This window comes from Melanaphis sacchari, unplaced genomic scaffold (genome assembly GCF_002803265.2).
Source record: "Melanaphis sacchari strain LSU unplaced genomic scaffold, SCAv2.0 Contig88_pilon_pilon, whole genome shotgun sequence".
NCBI lineage: Eukaryota > Metazoa > Arthropoda > Insecta > Hemiptera > Aphididae > Melanaphis > Melanaphis sacchari.
In genome coordinates this window covers 299,390-317,254 of record NW_020271625.1, presented here as the reverse complement: position 1 = coordinate 317,254, position 17,865 = coordinate 299,390, and the positions used below count along the sequence as shown (strand labels likewise).

At 28.4% G+C, this 17,865-nt stretch overlaps 1 protein-coding gene across 1 annotated transcript; it reads right to left on the bottom strand.

Moving 5' to 3' along the window:
• Nucleotides 1-4,793: 4,793 nt before the first annotated feature.
• LOC112602422 lies at nt 4,794-7,722 on the bottom strand. The gene has a single exon (XM_025350492.1). The coding sequence runs from the start codon at nt 7,619-7,621 to the stop codon at nt 4,889-4,891; it is 2,733 nt and encodes a 910-aa protein (XP_025206277.1). The 5' UTR covers nt 7,622-7,722; the 3' UTR covers nt 4,794-4,888.
• Between the last annotated feature and the right edge of the window lie 10,143 nt (nt 7,723-17,865).

Sequence of the window (17,865 nt, the reverse complement as noted above, 5' to 3'; positions counted from 1 at the left end):
AAAACAAACTTTAATTATTCAATGCAACTCTTTTAATTTTTATATTTTATTTTATTTTTCAGTTTTCAATTTGTCTATAATAATAAATGTTTATTGCATTTTGTCCAAAATTCTTTATTTTTAATGCATATTTTCAAATTGTTCATGCATATTTAGTTGATTTTAGTGCATAAGTGCATACATATTCATACATTTTTAGTGCATAAATATCCTAACCCTACTAATAACATTTGTGTATATTACATCAACTTTTACGAAAATCCTAGCAAAGTCAACATTAGTAATCTCCGAACTTTATAGGCTTCAAGTTATATCATAGAGCACTTATGAGTTAAATGGAAATAAAAATTGAAATTTTTATTATTTTTATCAGTGTAAAGAAAGAAACCATATACTTTTCTCTAATATAAATATATATTATAAATTATAATAGCTGTATCTTTATATATCTTTGTAAATTTACATAGTTTAAGCTAATTTTTGTGTCAGTTTTAAGCTTATATTTAGTTTTGTTCAATTGTGTACATATAATATGACATATTTTTAAAATATTTACATGCATATTGATCATTTATACTGTCTTTATACATTATTAATGTTGTTTAACCACGACCGGTAGTAAGTTGATTGACTCCTGGGTACAATATAATTTTATAATAACCGTATTAATTTCATATAATTTTACGGCAGATGTAACCAACCGATCTATAATGATTAGATATCTCGATTACGGCTCTACAGTACTAAAATATTTCAAATTAAAATAAAATACATCGATGAAGAATCGTTGTTTGCTAACACATCATAATTGATATCGAAATTTAAAACCATCAGTTATTCTTGAATGTTTCATGTTCTGTATTGGATCGCTGCTGCCCTTTTCACTGCGTACCGACATTGTCGATGCAATACTGTTGAAAGTACGACGTTAGAGGCCAACACGGTAACCGCCAATCCACGTGGAAACTCGCGATCGAGCGGCGCGGTGATCCTGACCTCCGTTCCGCAACCCTTCATCAATCATTGACTTCAACTGTCCGGGAAAACCGACAAAAGTAAAGTCTGCCGCCGGCCAAGAAGATATTATCATACAGGTCGTTCGTTGTTCATTAGCATAGCAATTGCCAATCGATTTCTGCTATCAAACTGTGGATGCCTCCTGATGGGTTTATCGAGACGCAACATAGTGGATCAAACATCGCTCTGAGCATCGGATACTAAAGATTTTTAGGTAAAGAAAATTTTTCTGTTCAACCGGTCCGAGGAAATGTTATATTATTATTAATTATTCTGGGCATTATGCTTATTCTACTGTGTATCTGGAAAATGTCAGTATAGTTGAGAAAGCTATTTAATAAAATATAATCATTACGTTCATATATACCACTTGATTTGGTCAATACATTTTCCGGACCTCTACTACAATAATACGTAACTGAACGAAGTACATCTTATTTTTCGTGGGTACCTGTAGTTTTAATTTTGTGTTTGTAACTACCAATCAAACAATCAAACATGGTTACTGTTGAATATTTATTAAATAACAGTTTTTCTCGAAAATCTGGTGATAATAATTGGGTACAAAAAGGTATAAACGATTTGGCTCATTTAAATTTGAAAATCAAAATGCATGAAAAATAAACTTCTCACATTAGTTCACATTTTAATGGGGTAAAATGCTTAAAAAAATTTAATTTAGATAAGATAAGTAAGTACGTTATTTTGGTATTATTCGTGGTATGTACCTATACCAAAATAAATTTTTTTACCATCTAACATAGATATTTCATAAATTTTTTGTGCACCACTTAACGTGAACCTCACGAGCCGCCACTGTACACGAATATTAATATACGTTAATTTTGGTGGTCGATGAAAAACAGAAAAAAATTGTTGTTTTGAATTTCCGATGATGAATAATGATCGACTAACTTTATCACTTGATAATCGGAATATAAATAAACGAAAAAGAATAAAAATAAATTATAATGCCGACGCGCAACGATGCGGCGACGTCGAAAATAATTCACGGAAAACAACTAAATTGGTTATGTGCACATCCATTCCATTATGACGAAGGTTACTTGTTTTAATTTTTACACTGTTTAAATGTGAACAGCGATTTTATGCACAATTGCAGTACTGGCCGTCGAAATAACCCAATCCAAATATTAAATTATTTCTATAATATTCTGAATTTATATTTTTATATTTTGAAAAATAATCTTAATAGCATTACAGGTACTTAGTTTAGTTCTACTATCATGATTTATGTTTTCAATTTTTCTTGAATTTGGATAGGTAGTGCATGTACACTTGTGCACATATACACGAGCCGCCACTGCCATTGACTTAAAATTATTTAAACTTAAATAAAATTCCTTTTCTTCATTACATATCTTTACATATATTGTTACAATACATTTATATTACAATTTTATACTTGATTATTTATTATTTAATATTTATCAATAGTTATAGAACTATTATATTATACATAAGGACCTTATGTAAGTCCGACTACATTTTTAAATAGTGATTGGAAAATCAATAGAATCATCTTATATGCTCGAACGCAATCGTGTTAACTCTCGTCCATCGATGTAATATAATACATTATTATCGTGCCGACGAAACACTCGTCGCTGTTGCATGGGACCCTGGTAGTTTTGGCGGACAAATACGTGTCAAGTAAAATGTGAACCACCAATACGACCATCCGGATAGAACCGCTTTATAGACCGCTCTGTATCAGTAGCGAAGCTTGCGTTCGGAATTAGGGTAAACAAATATAAGATAATATTTAAAAATAAAAAAAATATTTAAACAAAAATACATTAAATTTATTTTATTCATAATACATACAATTTTTTATATATAGGTTTAATTAATGTTTCTATTTTTTGTTTTTACAAATTAATAAATTATGTATTATTATTATTAAGTAATTATCAATAATACATTTATTTTGATATTTTATAACAGTAAAATTATGATGATAAATTTATTTTCTATGCAAATAATATGATAATACATTTATCATTCCTAGTTTTGATTTTATTTAAATAGGTACCTATAACGTACAATAACTGTTTTAAAATCAATGGACAAAATTACTTTTTGAAATAAATCTATAATTAATTTAGAATGGGGATGTAATGTATAAGATAGGAATGAGGGTGGGAGGGCTCTACATTTTTTACTTGATCTGGGCCTCGCAAAACCTTGTGCCGGCACTCTTCGCCACTGCATAAGGTACAATACAGGTATACTCAAGGATAAACAAGATACTCAAAAATCAATATCGAGATACTAGATACTCGATAGAATTGCATCTAAGATACGTTTCTTAGATTCTTGTATCGAAGATACTGCTCAACCCCGAGTATACTATACAATTCAAAGCTGGGCACTAACTAATTAGTTTCAATGTATATTAACTTTGTAACTTAACTAATTGAATTTAATGTGTAAAATAATTTAACCTAACTCGTTAAAATCAATAAGTAACTAATTATGTATTTATGTAATAATAAATATGATTATTATTGAGTATTTACTAAGGTATATTAAATTTTAAATTTTAAGAACAATTTTTTTGTAATTTTTTCTCTTAATATTATTTTTATTTTTTTTTTTAAGCATAATTATAATAATAACAATAATAATAATATTATATAAAATTTCTTACACAATTAAAAAAGTTCACTTAATTTTCTAGATATACAATAGCATTGATTAATTTATATTATCAATATTAATACCTAAGTTTTCTTTATCATTTATATTTACACATATCGATTTTTTATAATTTGATTGATTCACGTCAAGGTCATTAACTATTCTACTAATTGTTTTTTTTATATGAGTTTTATTAATTATAAAATAGGATTTATTAAACTGATTTTCACATAAACGTTATATTAGACTCTTTGTATGGATTTTTTGAGAATTTATTTATTGTAAAATTTATAGATAGATAATATATTTGTATATCTAAATAACTCGACTGATTGATATGTTATCGAAAGAGAGTAAGCTAATTTTATTATGTTTATGGATAATATATACAGTGTTTATGTCTGTTCTATTTGCGCCTCTCCAACATGGTATACCATATAATAAAATTGAATTACATAATGCTATATATACTAGTCTTATAACTATTTTATTTAGAAAATTAATTTTGTAAAATAGAGTAGTCAAACTTCTCATTTTATTTTCAATATTCTGTATATGGTTTAACCATTTCAGATAGAAATCTATCGTTATTCCTAAATATTTGAATGATAATACCATGTTAATTGGTTTACTGTCGAAACTGGTTGAATTAGTATTACATTTATATATTTATAAATATCCAATTCTTTACATTAGTATTTCCTAGACTTACTTGAAAATTTGATCAATATCAGTTGTTCAATTTTAATTTTTAATTTATTTCCAATAGTTTAAGTTTGTTACTCATCTACTTTATAACTAATTTATTTAATTCATTTAATTTGTAAAAAACTGGTTTTATAAATTTTTATTTTAAATTTAAAAAACTAACTTCTAACTTAAGTGAGTATTTTCATCAAACTAACTTCCAACTAATCAAGTTAAAAATTTTGTAAATTTCAGAAACAAATGTCTATACTGACTTAGTTATATTTTGCATTAAAGTAACCAACTTTAGCTAGTTGAAAAAAAAATAACTGACTTTCCCAGCTTTGCTATACATTTTACTATTATTATCTATTATTATTATTTACAAATTGTGGGATACGTGAGTACGTACGACAAACGAACATTTCAACACGTGTACTCGAGGTACTCAATGACTTTAGATCTAGGGGCAAAATGGTCGTTCCGCGTGTACACTAGTTCAATCAAAGTGATTATTGCCTCAATAATGGAATAACAAAAACGATGAATGTACCATTGATCGCGGGCATCCGTGTTCTGCGGCATAATCTAGACACTCCTTGTTCCCAGATCTGAGCGCAGCCGTCCACGTGTGATGGTCCCACGGGCACCCGTTTTCATGTGCATACCGCATGAATTCGACATCCCCATTCCACGCGGCCCATTTCATCGTGTACGCGTCCCACGGGCACCCGTTCTCGTGCGCATATTGCAAACATTCGAACTTCTTGTACATCATGGCGTTAAGGCACGTCTCCGAGTTCCACGGGCACCCGTTCTCATGCGCATATTGTAGACAATCGATCTTGCCCTTTCCCGCAGCACCAGAGCATGTTCTCGTGTCCCACGGGCACCCGTTCTCGTGCGCATATTGCAGGCACTCCATGTGCCCGTTCTCAGCGGCGTACCGGCATGTATCCGAGTCCCACGGGCACCCATTCTCGTGCGCATATTGTAGGCATCTGAGTTGACCATTCCCCGCCGCGAACTTGCACGTGTTTGAGTTCCACGTGCACCCATTCTCGAATGCGTATTGCAAACATTCGATGTGCCCGTTAATCGCGGCGTACTTGCACGTGTCAGAGTTCCAATGACACCCGTTCTCGTGTGCGTATTGCAGACACTCCAAATTACCATTCTCCGCAGCATTCTTGCACGTTTCCGAATCCCAAGTGCATCCATGCTCGTGCGCATATCGCAGGCACTCAATGTACCCGTTCATGGCGGCATACATGCACGTGTCCGATTCCCACAAGCACCCGTTCTCGTGTGCGTATTGCAAACATTCAATATTGCCCCGGTTGGCGGCTATCGAACAAATGGTCAAGTTCCACGGGCACCCGTGCTCGTGAGCATATCGAAGACATTCTATACTGCCAATCATCGCGGCATTGAAGCACGTGTCCGAGTCCCACGGGCATCCATGTTCGTACGCGTATTGCAGGCATTCCAAGTTTCCTGTTCGCGCCGAGAACGAGCACGTGTCCGAGTCCCACGGGCACCCGTGCTCGTGAGCATATCGCAAGCATTCGATTTTCCCGTTTATCGCAGCGTTTAAGCACGTAGTCGCGTCCCACGGACACTGATTTTCATACGCGTATATGAGGCATTCGAGGTGTCCTTGTCCCGCGGCATACTCGGGTATAGTGGTATCCCAAGGACAACCGTTTTCTCGCGCGTACTTCAGTATACTGAAATGGCCTTTGTATGCCGCATGGCTGCACACCGAACTGTCCCACGGACAACCGTTATTGCGCGCGTACAACAAACATTCCATACTGTTGTTCGCCGCCGCCTCGGAACACGTCTTCTCGTCCCACGGACACCCGTTTTCGTGCGCGTACGCTAAACATTCGAGGTTTCCTCCGGATGCGGCGAACGCGCACGTGAACAAGTCCCATGGGCACTCATGTTCGTGTGCATAGCGCAGGCAGTCTATCTTCCCGTACAACGCAGCGGCAGAGCAAGTGTTAGAATTCCACGGACAACAGTTTTTAACCGCGAACATCAAACAATCTAGACGTCCTTCGCTAGCGGCTGATTGAGGTGTACCTTCGCCCCAAGGACATTCGTTATCACGCAGATATTCAAGACATTCCAGTTGGCCGCATCTCGCTGCCTCGCTGCACGTGAATTCATCACACGGGCAACCGTTGATAAATGCGTAAGCAAGACAGTCCAAATGTCCCCGTTGCGCGGCGTACACGCACGTCCACATGTCCCAAGGACAGTGGTGCTCGTGCGCATATACGAGTATCTCGAGGTGACCATTTCTCGCCGCCGAGCTGCACGTCCACTCGTCCCGTGGACACTGGTTTTCGAACGCGAATACCAGGCAATCCATGTGGCCCATGTCCGCCGCCGAGGCGCACGTCGAGTTGGTCCACGCGCACCCGTTATTGAACGCGTATGCCAGGCAGTCCAGATGTCCACCAGCTGCGGCAAAAGTAGTCGTATCCGCGTTCCAAGGGCACCCATTATTGTGTGCATACATCAAGCAAATCAGATGTCCATTAGACGAGGCCATAGAAGTCGTAGTTGAATCCCAGGGACACCCATTACTGTGAGCGTACATTAGGCAGTTTAGGTGTCCACCGGCTGCGGCCGACTTGGTCGTATTGAAGTTCCAAGGGCATCCTCTAGTATGTGCATACATAAGACACTCTAAGTTACCCTCTAACGCCGCTCCGTTGCAAGTTGCTTTGGTCCATTCGCACCCGTTATCGTGTGCGTACACCAGGCATTCTATTTGACCGCTCTTTGCTGCCTCGCTACATGTTCGTTTATCCCAGGGACAACCGTGTTCGTGCGCATACATCAAACATTGTAGGAGCCTCCGTTGCACAGCACGCATGGTCGTTGTCTCGTCCCACGGACAGCCCATTTCGTGGGCCATCCTCAGACAATCAAAGTGTCCACAATCCACGGCCATGTTGCATATTTGTTCGAACTTTTTTTTATAATCTGGGAAGATTTGCGTCACTTTGATAAACATGTCCCGCTTGTCATTAGACTGGTTTGGATCACAAATTGTTGAGTTATGGTTAATGATTTCGAACAGTAATGTGCAACATTCACCCAAATTCAAATTTGGCACGCCGAGCAAGTTGTACGCATTCCGTTCAATTTCGTTACTCGTTCTGTACGCCATCATAGCCAAACTGAACACGGTAAACGGTTTCTCATTCTCAACGTTCTCTAGTTCGTGAGCCATGTCACTGCTATCAGTCGCAAAAAGTTCACTGCCAAAAGACGACTAGGATGTTCTGAAATGAATAAAATACAATACATATGAACAACAATAAATTATAGAACATTTACGTTAACATAAAAAACTAAAATTCAAAATTTAAATAATCATTGTTGTATATTAAAATAATATTGTTGACGCGTGTATTATATGTATATCAGAGATGTCACTATTATTATTATTATTATTATTATTTGTATTGTTATAATAATTATTATCTTATGCTCGCCTATATTGGTCCGATCGATGTACGATTATTCTACTTATTTTAGTGTCACCGAGTCCGTTTTCATATATGATAAAATAAATGTTTAAGTGTTAAACTTTAATACATTAAATCTATACAGTCCACTACAAAACCTACGACAACAAATATAATCTGGATAATTGAAGTGAATCACTCAAATATTAAATTTAGATGGATCACAATTTAAAATAAATACATGCTTAACAATGTACAGTAAATAGTGTGGTTCTCCAAGAACTAAAAAACTGTTATCCTTTTAATAAGTAGTTTATATTATCGTAAGTCCAAATTAAGAAATAAAATCTTTAAATATACTCAATATTGTATTAAGTACCTTTGTTTTGTTTTTGTTTTTTAAATTTAGTATAGCAATAATAATATGGTCTGTAAAATTATATATAAAGCAGTATCTTAAAAAATGTGCTGAATAAGCTTTCAAAACCAGACAACTAAACGTACAACGTGGGTTCGTCAGTCTTGAGTAAGCACAGAGCATTAGTATCAACACACTATTATCAGAGCATTATTTTAATATTACTTATTCTAAAATTTTTTAATATAGAATACATAAATTAAGTAGTTTAAAAGTGTTTGTTAAAATATTTGTGCATGGACATCCTTGTATCATCCGTAACATAGCCATATATATATATTGTCTCAGATAGTTAATATGAATATATGTTAATATGTATCAAATTTCAATTTCAATATTATAATTATTTTTACAATTGCAATAATTAAATTTTCTTAATACAACACAGAATACCACGGACTATTAACATACGTTAATATAAATTTTACACTATCTAACAACATAGAACTTTAAGAAATTAACAGACGATTACATTAATAAATAAAACCAAAAGCTGAATCTAAATTACAAACAATCACTCTTATAATACTTAACCACAGTTCTATTGGCAACAGATAACTAACAGAAATTACAAACAAACTGAAAACTAACATAAGAAATAATAATTCATTTAATATTAAAACAATAAAATACAATTAGAACAATGCCTATGTTGCGATGCTGCTAATAATGTTTGTTTTGAAGGTATGTCATACTACATAACATTATTGTAAATATTGTATTATAGAGAGAGAATAATTAAATAATCAAATCTAAATTTTTTGAACAATAACAGGTTTCGTTTTAAGAACTGATAAAGATTATTGAAGTTGCTAATACGAAAACCATCATATTTTTCCAACTCCTATAATAATTATGAAATCAAAAAATTGTGTATAAGAAAATCTGTTATTATTAATTATATGCACCTAACAAATCTAGAAGTTAAGGAAAAACTTTTATCTTTATTTAAGGTCTTCTAAGTGCACAATTTTCTAAATGTCAAATAATAGAAATGCCTAGTATATTTTTAAAAATTAAAAATATGATTTAGCATTAGATTTTATAAAAAAACACGAAATACAAAATTATTGTAAATTTAATACTACAGAATTACGGATTTTACTTATTTACTTTGATCAGTTTGTATTTTAACATATTATTTCAACTGTATGTTATACAAATTATACGTTAATAAATATTGTCGTAACTATACTTTTGAAAATTCTAATTAAAGTCATATCTCTAGATATACTCAACAACTTTTAAAATGCTTTACGGAAACGTTTGATAATAGTTTTGGTTGATCAGTGCTCTATAATAAATATTTATGGATTACATTACATCGTACTTAATTTTGAACTTTATGCTCTATTTGATAATATAAATTAGATTATTTTGAAAACTTAATGATAAAACTAAAATCTATGGTGAGAAACATAAGAAACTACTACAACAAATTCATAGATATCAAGGTCAATGCAATTTTGAAGCACTAAATAATAATATTTCGATTACAAACAATATAAATACATTAAAATATTCAAACAAATTTCAAATATAGAATGTAAAACCTAAAAATAAATTATGATTTTGATTTTAATCATAAAATGTATATAATATTCCTTACATTCAAAAAAATAATAATTCGTTATACATAGTTTAATTATTGTAGATAGGTATGTTAAAAGTTAGAAACAGAAGTAAATTTTTAAGATACTAAGTAAAATATTTTATGTAATTGAAATGTTATAGCTACAATAACTAAATATATTGAGAGGTATTTTAATATTTAATTACATTCATGTCTATAGAATTAACCAAATCCTCTATTTTCTGTACTTAACTCTGACTCTAATGTTCAGACTTCAGAAATCCCATAAAGAGGCTTAAAAGAAAATGGTACTTTAATTATTTAAAAAAAAATTTAAAAAAAATATATATTCTAAAATATTTAAAAAGCATTTTGTTAAAAATCATGTTTTTACCACATTCATGTTCATAAAATAATTTAACAATTTAATTCAATTCATATAATTGATTATTATTATATTTAGATCATTACATTTAAAATTTTATCTGCATTATATTATCATAGAATTACTGATATACCTATTAGAATTTATTTAGAATTTCTTATTTAACAAATAATTAATTACTTACATATATACAGTTGTCTTACCTACTTAAATGTGTTAAAATAAAAATTAAATTTTACTTCAAATCCTACTTTTGTGAAAATTCACAGCTATTTGCTTATTTATGATCATATTACTTACAACTTTTATGTTATTTTACAAATTCATATTTTAAATTTGTAATCATATCCAAATGTGTATATTTAAGTGGATCTTTAAAAAGAAAATTAAAATGCTCTTAAATATAAGAATTTTTTTTTTATAGTTTTATCATAGAGAATTTTAGATTATCAATTTTGTAAAATCTACACTCAAAAAGCAACTGATATTGTAAGTATTTTGACTATTTATATTTCAATCTATATGTACTATATAGTAACATTATAATTCACATAATTCAAATTAAATAAATATAATATAGCAAAAAAGTTAGGAAAAATACTGGTGTATTGTGTAGGTTATTCATTGATACATGATTTTTTTTTTTTTTTTTAATAAATATATTTTTGAACTTGACATTATTTTAGATTTTGACTGTATCAAAAAAATATAATTAATTGAATAAAACTAGACTTATTAATATATGTTAACTATTACTTATTAATACCTTATTTTTGACATTTTTTAGTTTCATTTTAAATACAACACCTGTATAAATAAGATTTCATTAAATTTTTTGTCTTACAATTCAAGATAGGTAGTTCCAATATCTTATTTGTTTTATGTTATTTTATATTTATGATTATTAAATTAATAATATTATACTATGAAGGTAGTACAAAATATCTACTTTTTAAAAAGCTTAAAGTAGGTAGTATTTTTTTTAAAAGTACTTTTATTATTTAATTTTTTTAATTATATACTAAATTATAGTATAATCAATTTTATTATCTAATATTATAAAATCAATATTATTAATTTATTATAGATGTAAGTATATCAAACAAAAAATGTTATTAAGTATTGTTTTTTTTTCTATTTGAACATTTTTAAAACACAAACAAATATAGACAATGGAACAAAAGATGATAATCTATAGAAAGCTGATGATAAAAATCAATTCATAATTACCTATGAAGATGATATTAACAAAAAATAGCCAGGATTTGCTCACTATCAGATAAACAAACAGAAAATTACTCTGGTTTTATCAAAATATGATGCTAATCAGATGTGTTAATTTTTTAAAAAACAATATGATTTTCAATGATTTATTGATATGAATACGCGGGTATACGCCATATAGTTGTCAGCAGATTTTTAACATATATCCAATGTGAAATATCATTTTATGGGTATACGCTGATAAAATAACTCGAAAACCAAATAAAACTTATTTTTCAATTCATAGAAAAAATTATTATGATGTTTTAATAAATTATTTATCTTATTTATTAGTATGCGCCGTATTTCATCTATTTTAAAATACCATTTAATAAATTATCTTTAAAAAGCATTTATAGTTTAATCACTTAGAAACTAGTCATTTAAATTATCGACTAAGGTACATTGATGCATGTATATATTAAAATAAAATTTTCAAAAGAATCATCTGATTATAACAATTTACAGTAAAAAGAATAAATAGGTACTAATTAAAAAAATAAAAATTTATTTCCAAAGAGTACCTAAATATCATGTAATAAGTCTTGACTGCTAGAGTATTTGTTAAGAATTTATAAAATTTCATTTTCATTATTCATTATGTGTATAGGTTGAGGTTTACTTATTTATTAATTTACTATAAAACTATGAATAGTAATAATACTCAAAAAAAAAAAATTTTATTTAAAAATTGTTTGTTGTTTTAAATTTTGAATATTGTGATGACCAGATGACATAATATTGAAACAAGAATATGTTATATATAATATATGATAACAATATTTGCGAACGAACAGACATTGATACTTGACATTACCCGTCTTTAATTTTATATAAATATCTACATTAGAAGTTAATAGTTATAAACTTGATGTAAATGATTAAGTTAATTTTTTCTAGTGTAACGACTAATAAGAAAGAAATATTTGAGCGGAGTATGAAAAATTTTTTTAGATTGAATATACATATTTTAGTAATGCGTATACCCATAAATATATTTACTAATACACCACTGATGATTTTCTAGGATTAATTGAAATATTAAGCAATTTTGATCCAATAATTATAACACATGTTAAAAGAATAACAAATACTAAATTACATATACATTATTTGAGTCATGAAATACAAAATGAATTTATTATTTTAATGTCTAATAGAGTATATAAAATAAAAGAAGCTAAATACCATACAGTTAATATAGACAGAAAATATCAAGGAATACAAACTAGAATTAATAATTTAAATCCTAGAGCATTTTTTACACCATGAGCTTTACAAGTACTTAAACTTTACATAATTTAAATTTGATATAGAATTTATGAAAAATTCAGTGCAAGTTTTAACATTTTTTTGGAACAATACAGCATGCCCATACAATAATTGCAGCATATACTAAACTGATGGGATATTTTTAAAAAGCATTGTGAGTTATTAACTATGAAAACAGGGTCAGAAATTAAATGGGTAATGTCGAGTGTATAGTATAAAGTAAAAACCCTTCTTTAGCAGCTACTGAATAGCATAGAAGGCTTGAAAGAAGTAACAAGAAAGGGAAGTGATACAATGACAAGGAGTGGAGAAACTCAGGCATTGGCCAATGACATTAGTAAATTTGAATTTGTTCTCAGTTAAACAATATGGTATATAGTATTTTAGTAAAAATGAATGTAGTTTGAAAAATTTGCAAGATAAAATATTGATATAAACATTTTAACTAATATGCTGGAAGTCTTTTAATTTATTTATATCACTACAACAAACAGGATTTAAAAATTTTCTTATAACTGGTAAATACATTTGTAAAATACAAATTATAAAACATATCGTTTAAAAAAAATAAATAATGTTCAATTATGAAGGCGACGATAATCAAGTAAATGATGTGGACAATATTTTTTTATATTGACCAGAATATAAGTTAAATGGAAACACCAAGCCTTAAACAACTTGAATTTTAAAAAGATTACTGTTTCGCCAACACCGGACTTACCTTAATTGGCTCGTGGACGGCGATGACTCGTGAACTGATAGGGGACGGATGAGGAGTACAAATAATATAATAATAAAGAAAAGTGAATATTAAAACAATATATATATAGGCTATGATAAATATGCTAGCATTTATTTACATAAATATGACAGTTGAACCCAATATAATAATAATAGAATAATAGCAAGAGCTTTAATAATAATAACAGAAAGATATTTAATAATAATAACATCAAAATATTTAATAATACTAATAGCAAAATTGAGGTACCTCAAGGAATAGAGAAAGATGAATCCTTTCATTGACCGGAGCTGGCAGTATCCAGAACTGGATCAAACTCGTCCCGACTCACCGGAACTGGCGAAAAGATGAACGTCGGAGAGTTGGTGTTAACAACAACAATATAATATCCAAAGCTGGTAAAAGACCAATAAAATGTGCATTCAAAGCCGAACACGTGTTTCTTCAAAAGAGAGCACCAAGACAACACGAACAACTTGTATGTCAACGAACATAATAATAAAGAATCGGTCAAGAATGATAGGGTGCGCAACGTCGCAATATCGTCGTAGGCCGCGCGTTCCAGCTGAACGGCGGCCTACGATTTCTCGACCAAGGGGGGTGTCCGAATATTGTACCAACTTGCGCGAACAATTACGTTAGATTCTTATTTTGAATTAGAAAAAGACCAAAATGGTCAATATACATCTATTAAAACATTACATGGACTAACTCAAAAGATATTGATTTATTAAATTTATATGCAGAGTTGATAATTTTTAAATCACTTGTTAATTTCTAAAAACTAAACTCCTCTTGAGGTATATTGAGTAATTAAAAATTTAAAAATTAATTTCCTAATATTAATGTTACTCTTCAGATACTTCTAACCATTCCAGTCACTTCAGTAAGCACAGAGAGAAGTGTTTCTAAGCTAAAAAGTATAAAAAAATATCTCCACGGTAGAATTAGCAAAAAAAAAATTATCCAGGTTGTCTAGGATATTTATTGAAAAATTAATCAGATACAATGAGTTATGATGACATAATAATATTATTTATTACTACAGTAAAATCAAAAAATAAATAATTTTTAATAATCTTGTTAACATGTACACATTTTATTAAAAACAAAACACCTATAATTTAATTTTCACCCGATGAAATATATATATAGTTATACATTTATTTTTTATACTTTTTTTATTTAATTATCTACTTTATTTTTATTTTATAATTTAAAAAAAAGTAAAATATTTATCATATTTTTTTTTTTTTTTTTTTTTTTGATTACTGATGGTATCTGCAAAGTTCCTAAACTTTAAAAAATATATAAGTATACAGCAGATGATACATTTTTACTTGAAACTTGCAAAACACTAACTCAAAATTAGTTAAAAAAAATTAGTTGATAAACAAATGGATCTTGATATTTACTATCATTTTGTATTATATAATGGTATAATTAAATATACCTTTACAAATCCCATTTAATAATCCATATTGCTATTGAAATTGATGGGGGTTATTAATATCAAAAAAAAATTATTGCAAGTCAATTTTGGCTTATATGTTTTCTACCGTACAAATTTTTTCCTCTTAAGAATAAATTACACCAATTACAGTAATAAGAATTCTTGTGATGAAATAGAATTATCATTAAGACTGAAAAAAAAGGATAGGGGTTAAAGTTATGTTTTGTTTGTGACATTAACTAAATCATTTTTATTAGGAATTAAGAGGCATTCAGACTTTTTCTCTTGTACAAGATGTTCACATGAAGAATTTTATCAATAATTGTGTTATTTTCCATTCATAGAAAGTGTTAATGGAATACAAAGTTATAAAGATAATTTATGAGAAACAAATATCATCATATTTTTTCTACAATTTTATGTTTAGCCCATATCGTCAATGTTGATATAGTTGATTTATTTTCTTTAAATTACATGCATTTAATTTTTCTTAGTGTAATTAAAAAATTAATAAATATTTTATTACAAAATGGTTCTTTACATTTTTATTTACTTAATTGTAAATCAAAACAAATTACTATTTTTCTTCTTTAAAGTAAAAATTACATTACTAATGATTTTTCACGAAAACCTAAAAGACTATTCTTGATGAAGTAAAACTGATTTCTGGCTACTAAAATTTTTCAATTTCTTTTATATATTGGACCTATTTAAAAATATTTTATCACAAGTTTGTTATCTACATTTTAAATATTAAACATGCCCTATGAGGATACTTTTAAGTTCAGAATATGTTAGGTATTTAGACTATAGCTATCACTTATAAAAGTATTTTGTAAAAACTTTTAAACTAATTTATGGGTACTATTTTTTATTAAATAACGTTCATGGGTTACTACATTTAATAGAAGATTATACATACAAGTCAGACCCCTCTTGATGATTAAAGAACTTTTTCTTTAAAAAAAAAAAAAAACTAAAATGAAAAACTATTAGAATAAGTAATTAAACTGATTAAAGAACAAATTAAATGATTATGATCGACATACATTTAAAGTGAAAGAGTATGATTGTTTTAACATATAATGGAAATATTGTTAAAATAACTTAATTTGTATCAGATAATGAAATATTTGTTGTCCAATTATTTACAAATTTAGCAGGAATGTTTATTAAACTTTTAAAATCACTGAAACATATCTGTTGTATTATCTTACTATATAAAATCAATTATAATATAATATGAATTTATTAAATTATTAATTATAATTTAAATAAGTTCATTATAGATTATATAGTACATTTTAATATTTTATAATGATAATGAGGACTTCAATATTATTATCTAAGGTTTGAATTAACATAATTTTGGGCTTCCACTCAAATTTTATCTCAATGAGGCCCAGTAATCTTTTAATATTAATTAAAATTAAAATAAATAAATAAAATTAATACATTCTATATATGTTTAAAAGTAAATAAAATATTTTTATTACTGTATAGAATGTAGATAGTTGTATCATAAAAATATGATATCACATTAATTGTAATTTTAGAATTTTAGTTTAAAAATGGATCCTGTGAATGACTAAATACTTTTTAGTATAAGTCTAGCACTAAATTTATTGAACAATAAAAATAGGCAAATGATTTTGAATTTAATTCCTTTACCTATTAATCAGCATCTGATTTAGTGCTATATATTTTAAATTTAGAATAATACATAAGTAATATATATAATAAATAAGTAAATATTTTGTTATAATATATTAATAATAACAATAATAATTATTATGGAAGTGATCTTATTGTAAATATACATTTTTATTAAACTGAGATATTTTTAATCTGATTAAAATGTGTAAGATTTAGATCAGACTGATCCAACTCGCAGCCAACAACCTAACCTCTCTCTATTCCAGAAAAGACTTATATTAAATGTATATTAATTATTTTTTAAATCTAAATTCCAAACTTTAAATATGAGTAATAGCTTTCGGGGTTTTTATGAAAGAGTAGATTGGTCCGCTAACAACAAAAGATTGGACCACACTGATTTAGATCATTCTTATTGAAGCAATTTTTTTCACAATTGGTAAATAAATACATATTTTAGTAACTTTTGATTTATTTTAAGTTATCTAAATGGTTAATAATTTAAAAAATAATTTAATTTCATTGCTGATAATTTTTGTTTTTTTGTTCATACAATAAAATATGTGAAAACCTAAAATGCCCCTTTTATTAAATGACCTTATATATTGTTGAAAAAGCACAAGATTGCATAACAAATTTAACTAAAGAAAAATGTATGTATGGAAAAATCATAGACTTAAAAATATGAAATAATTAGAGATTTATCAAATGCTAAAAGTCAAAGAATAATTTGATATTAATGGTATAACTAAAATGAAGTGTATTTTAATTACATCAGTCAATCTAAAATGTTTGTTCATTAAGTACAAAAATATGTTGCAACCAAATCATTGTTACTTAAGAGGATATCAGCACACCATTGACACACCTAGTTTTCTCTCTCTAGCCTACGCATAGCATTTTTAAATTCAAAAGAAGATATAGTTACACAATATTTTAAGAATTAGATAAGCAATAAATAAATACATATTTGCTAGATTAAATATTTAGTAAAAATCTTTTAAAATTAATTACCTAATGAATATAGTTTTTATGTCAAGTTTATTTAAAAAATGAATCATTTAAAGATTCACTAATATTTAATATTTAACTACAAACTAAATAATATTTAAGACCATTAAATTAACAAAATATAAAATTATACTTTACTATTGATACATTAAATGTTGAATAATAATTTACGAGTATGCAACTCAGCATTAATATTTTATAAAAATATAGAAATATATACCTTAATTAATATA

Coding starts and splice junctions, on each gene's coding strand:
- LOC112602422 (XM_025350492.1), bottom strand. CDS start 7,621: ATGGCTCACGAACTAGAGAACGTTGAGAATGAGAAACCGTTTACCGTG.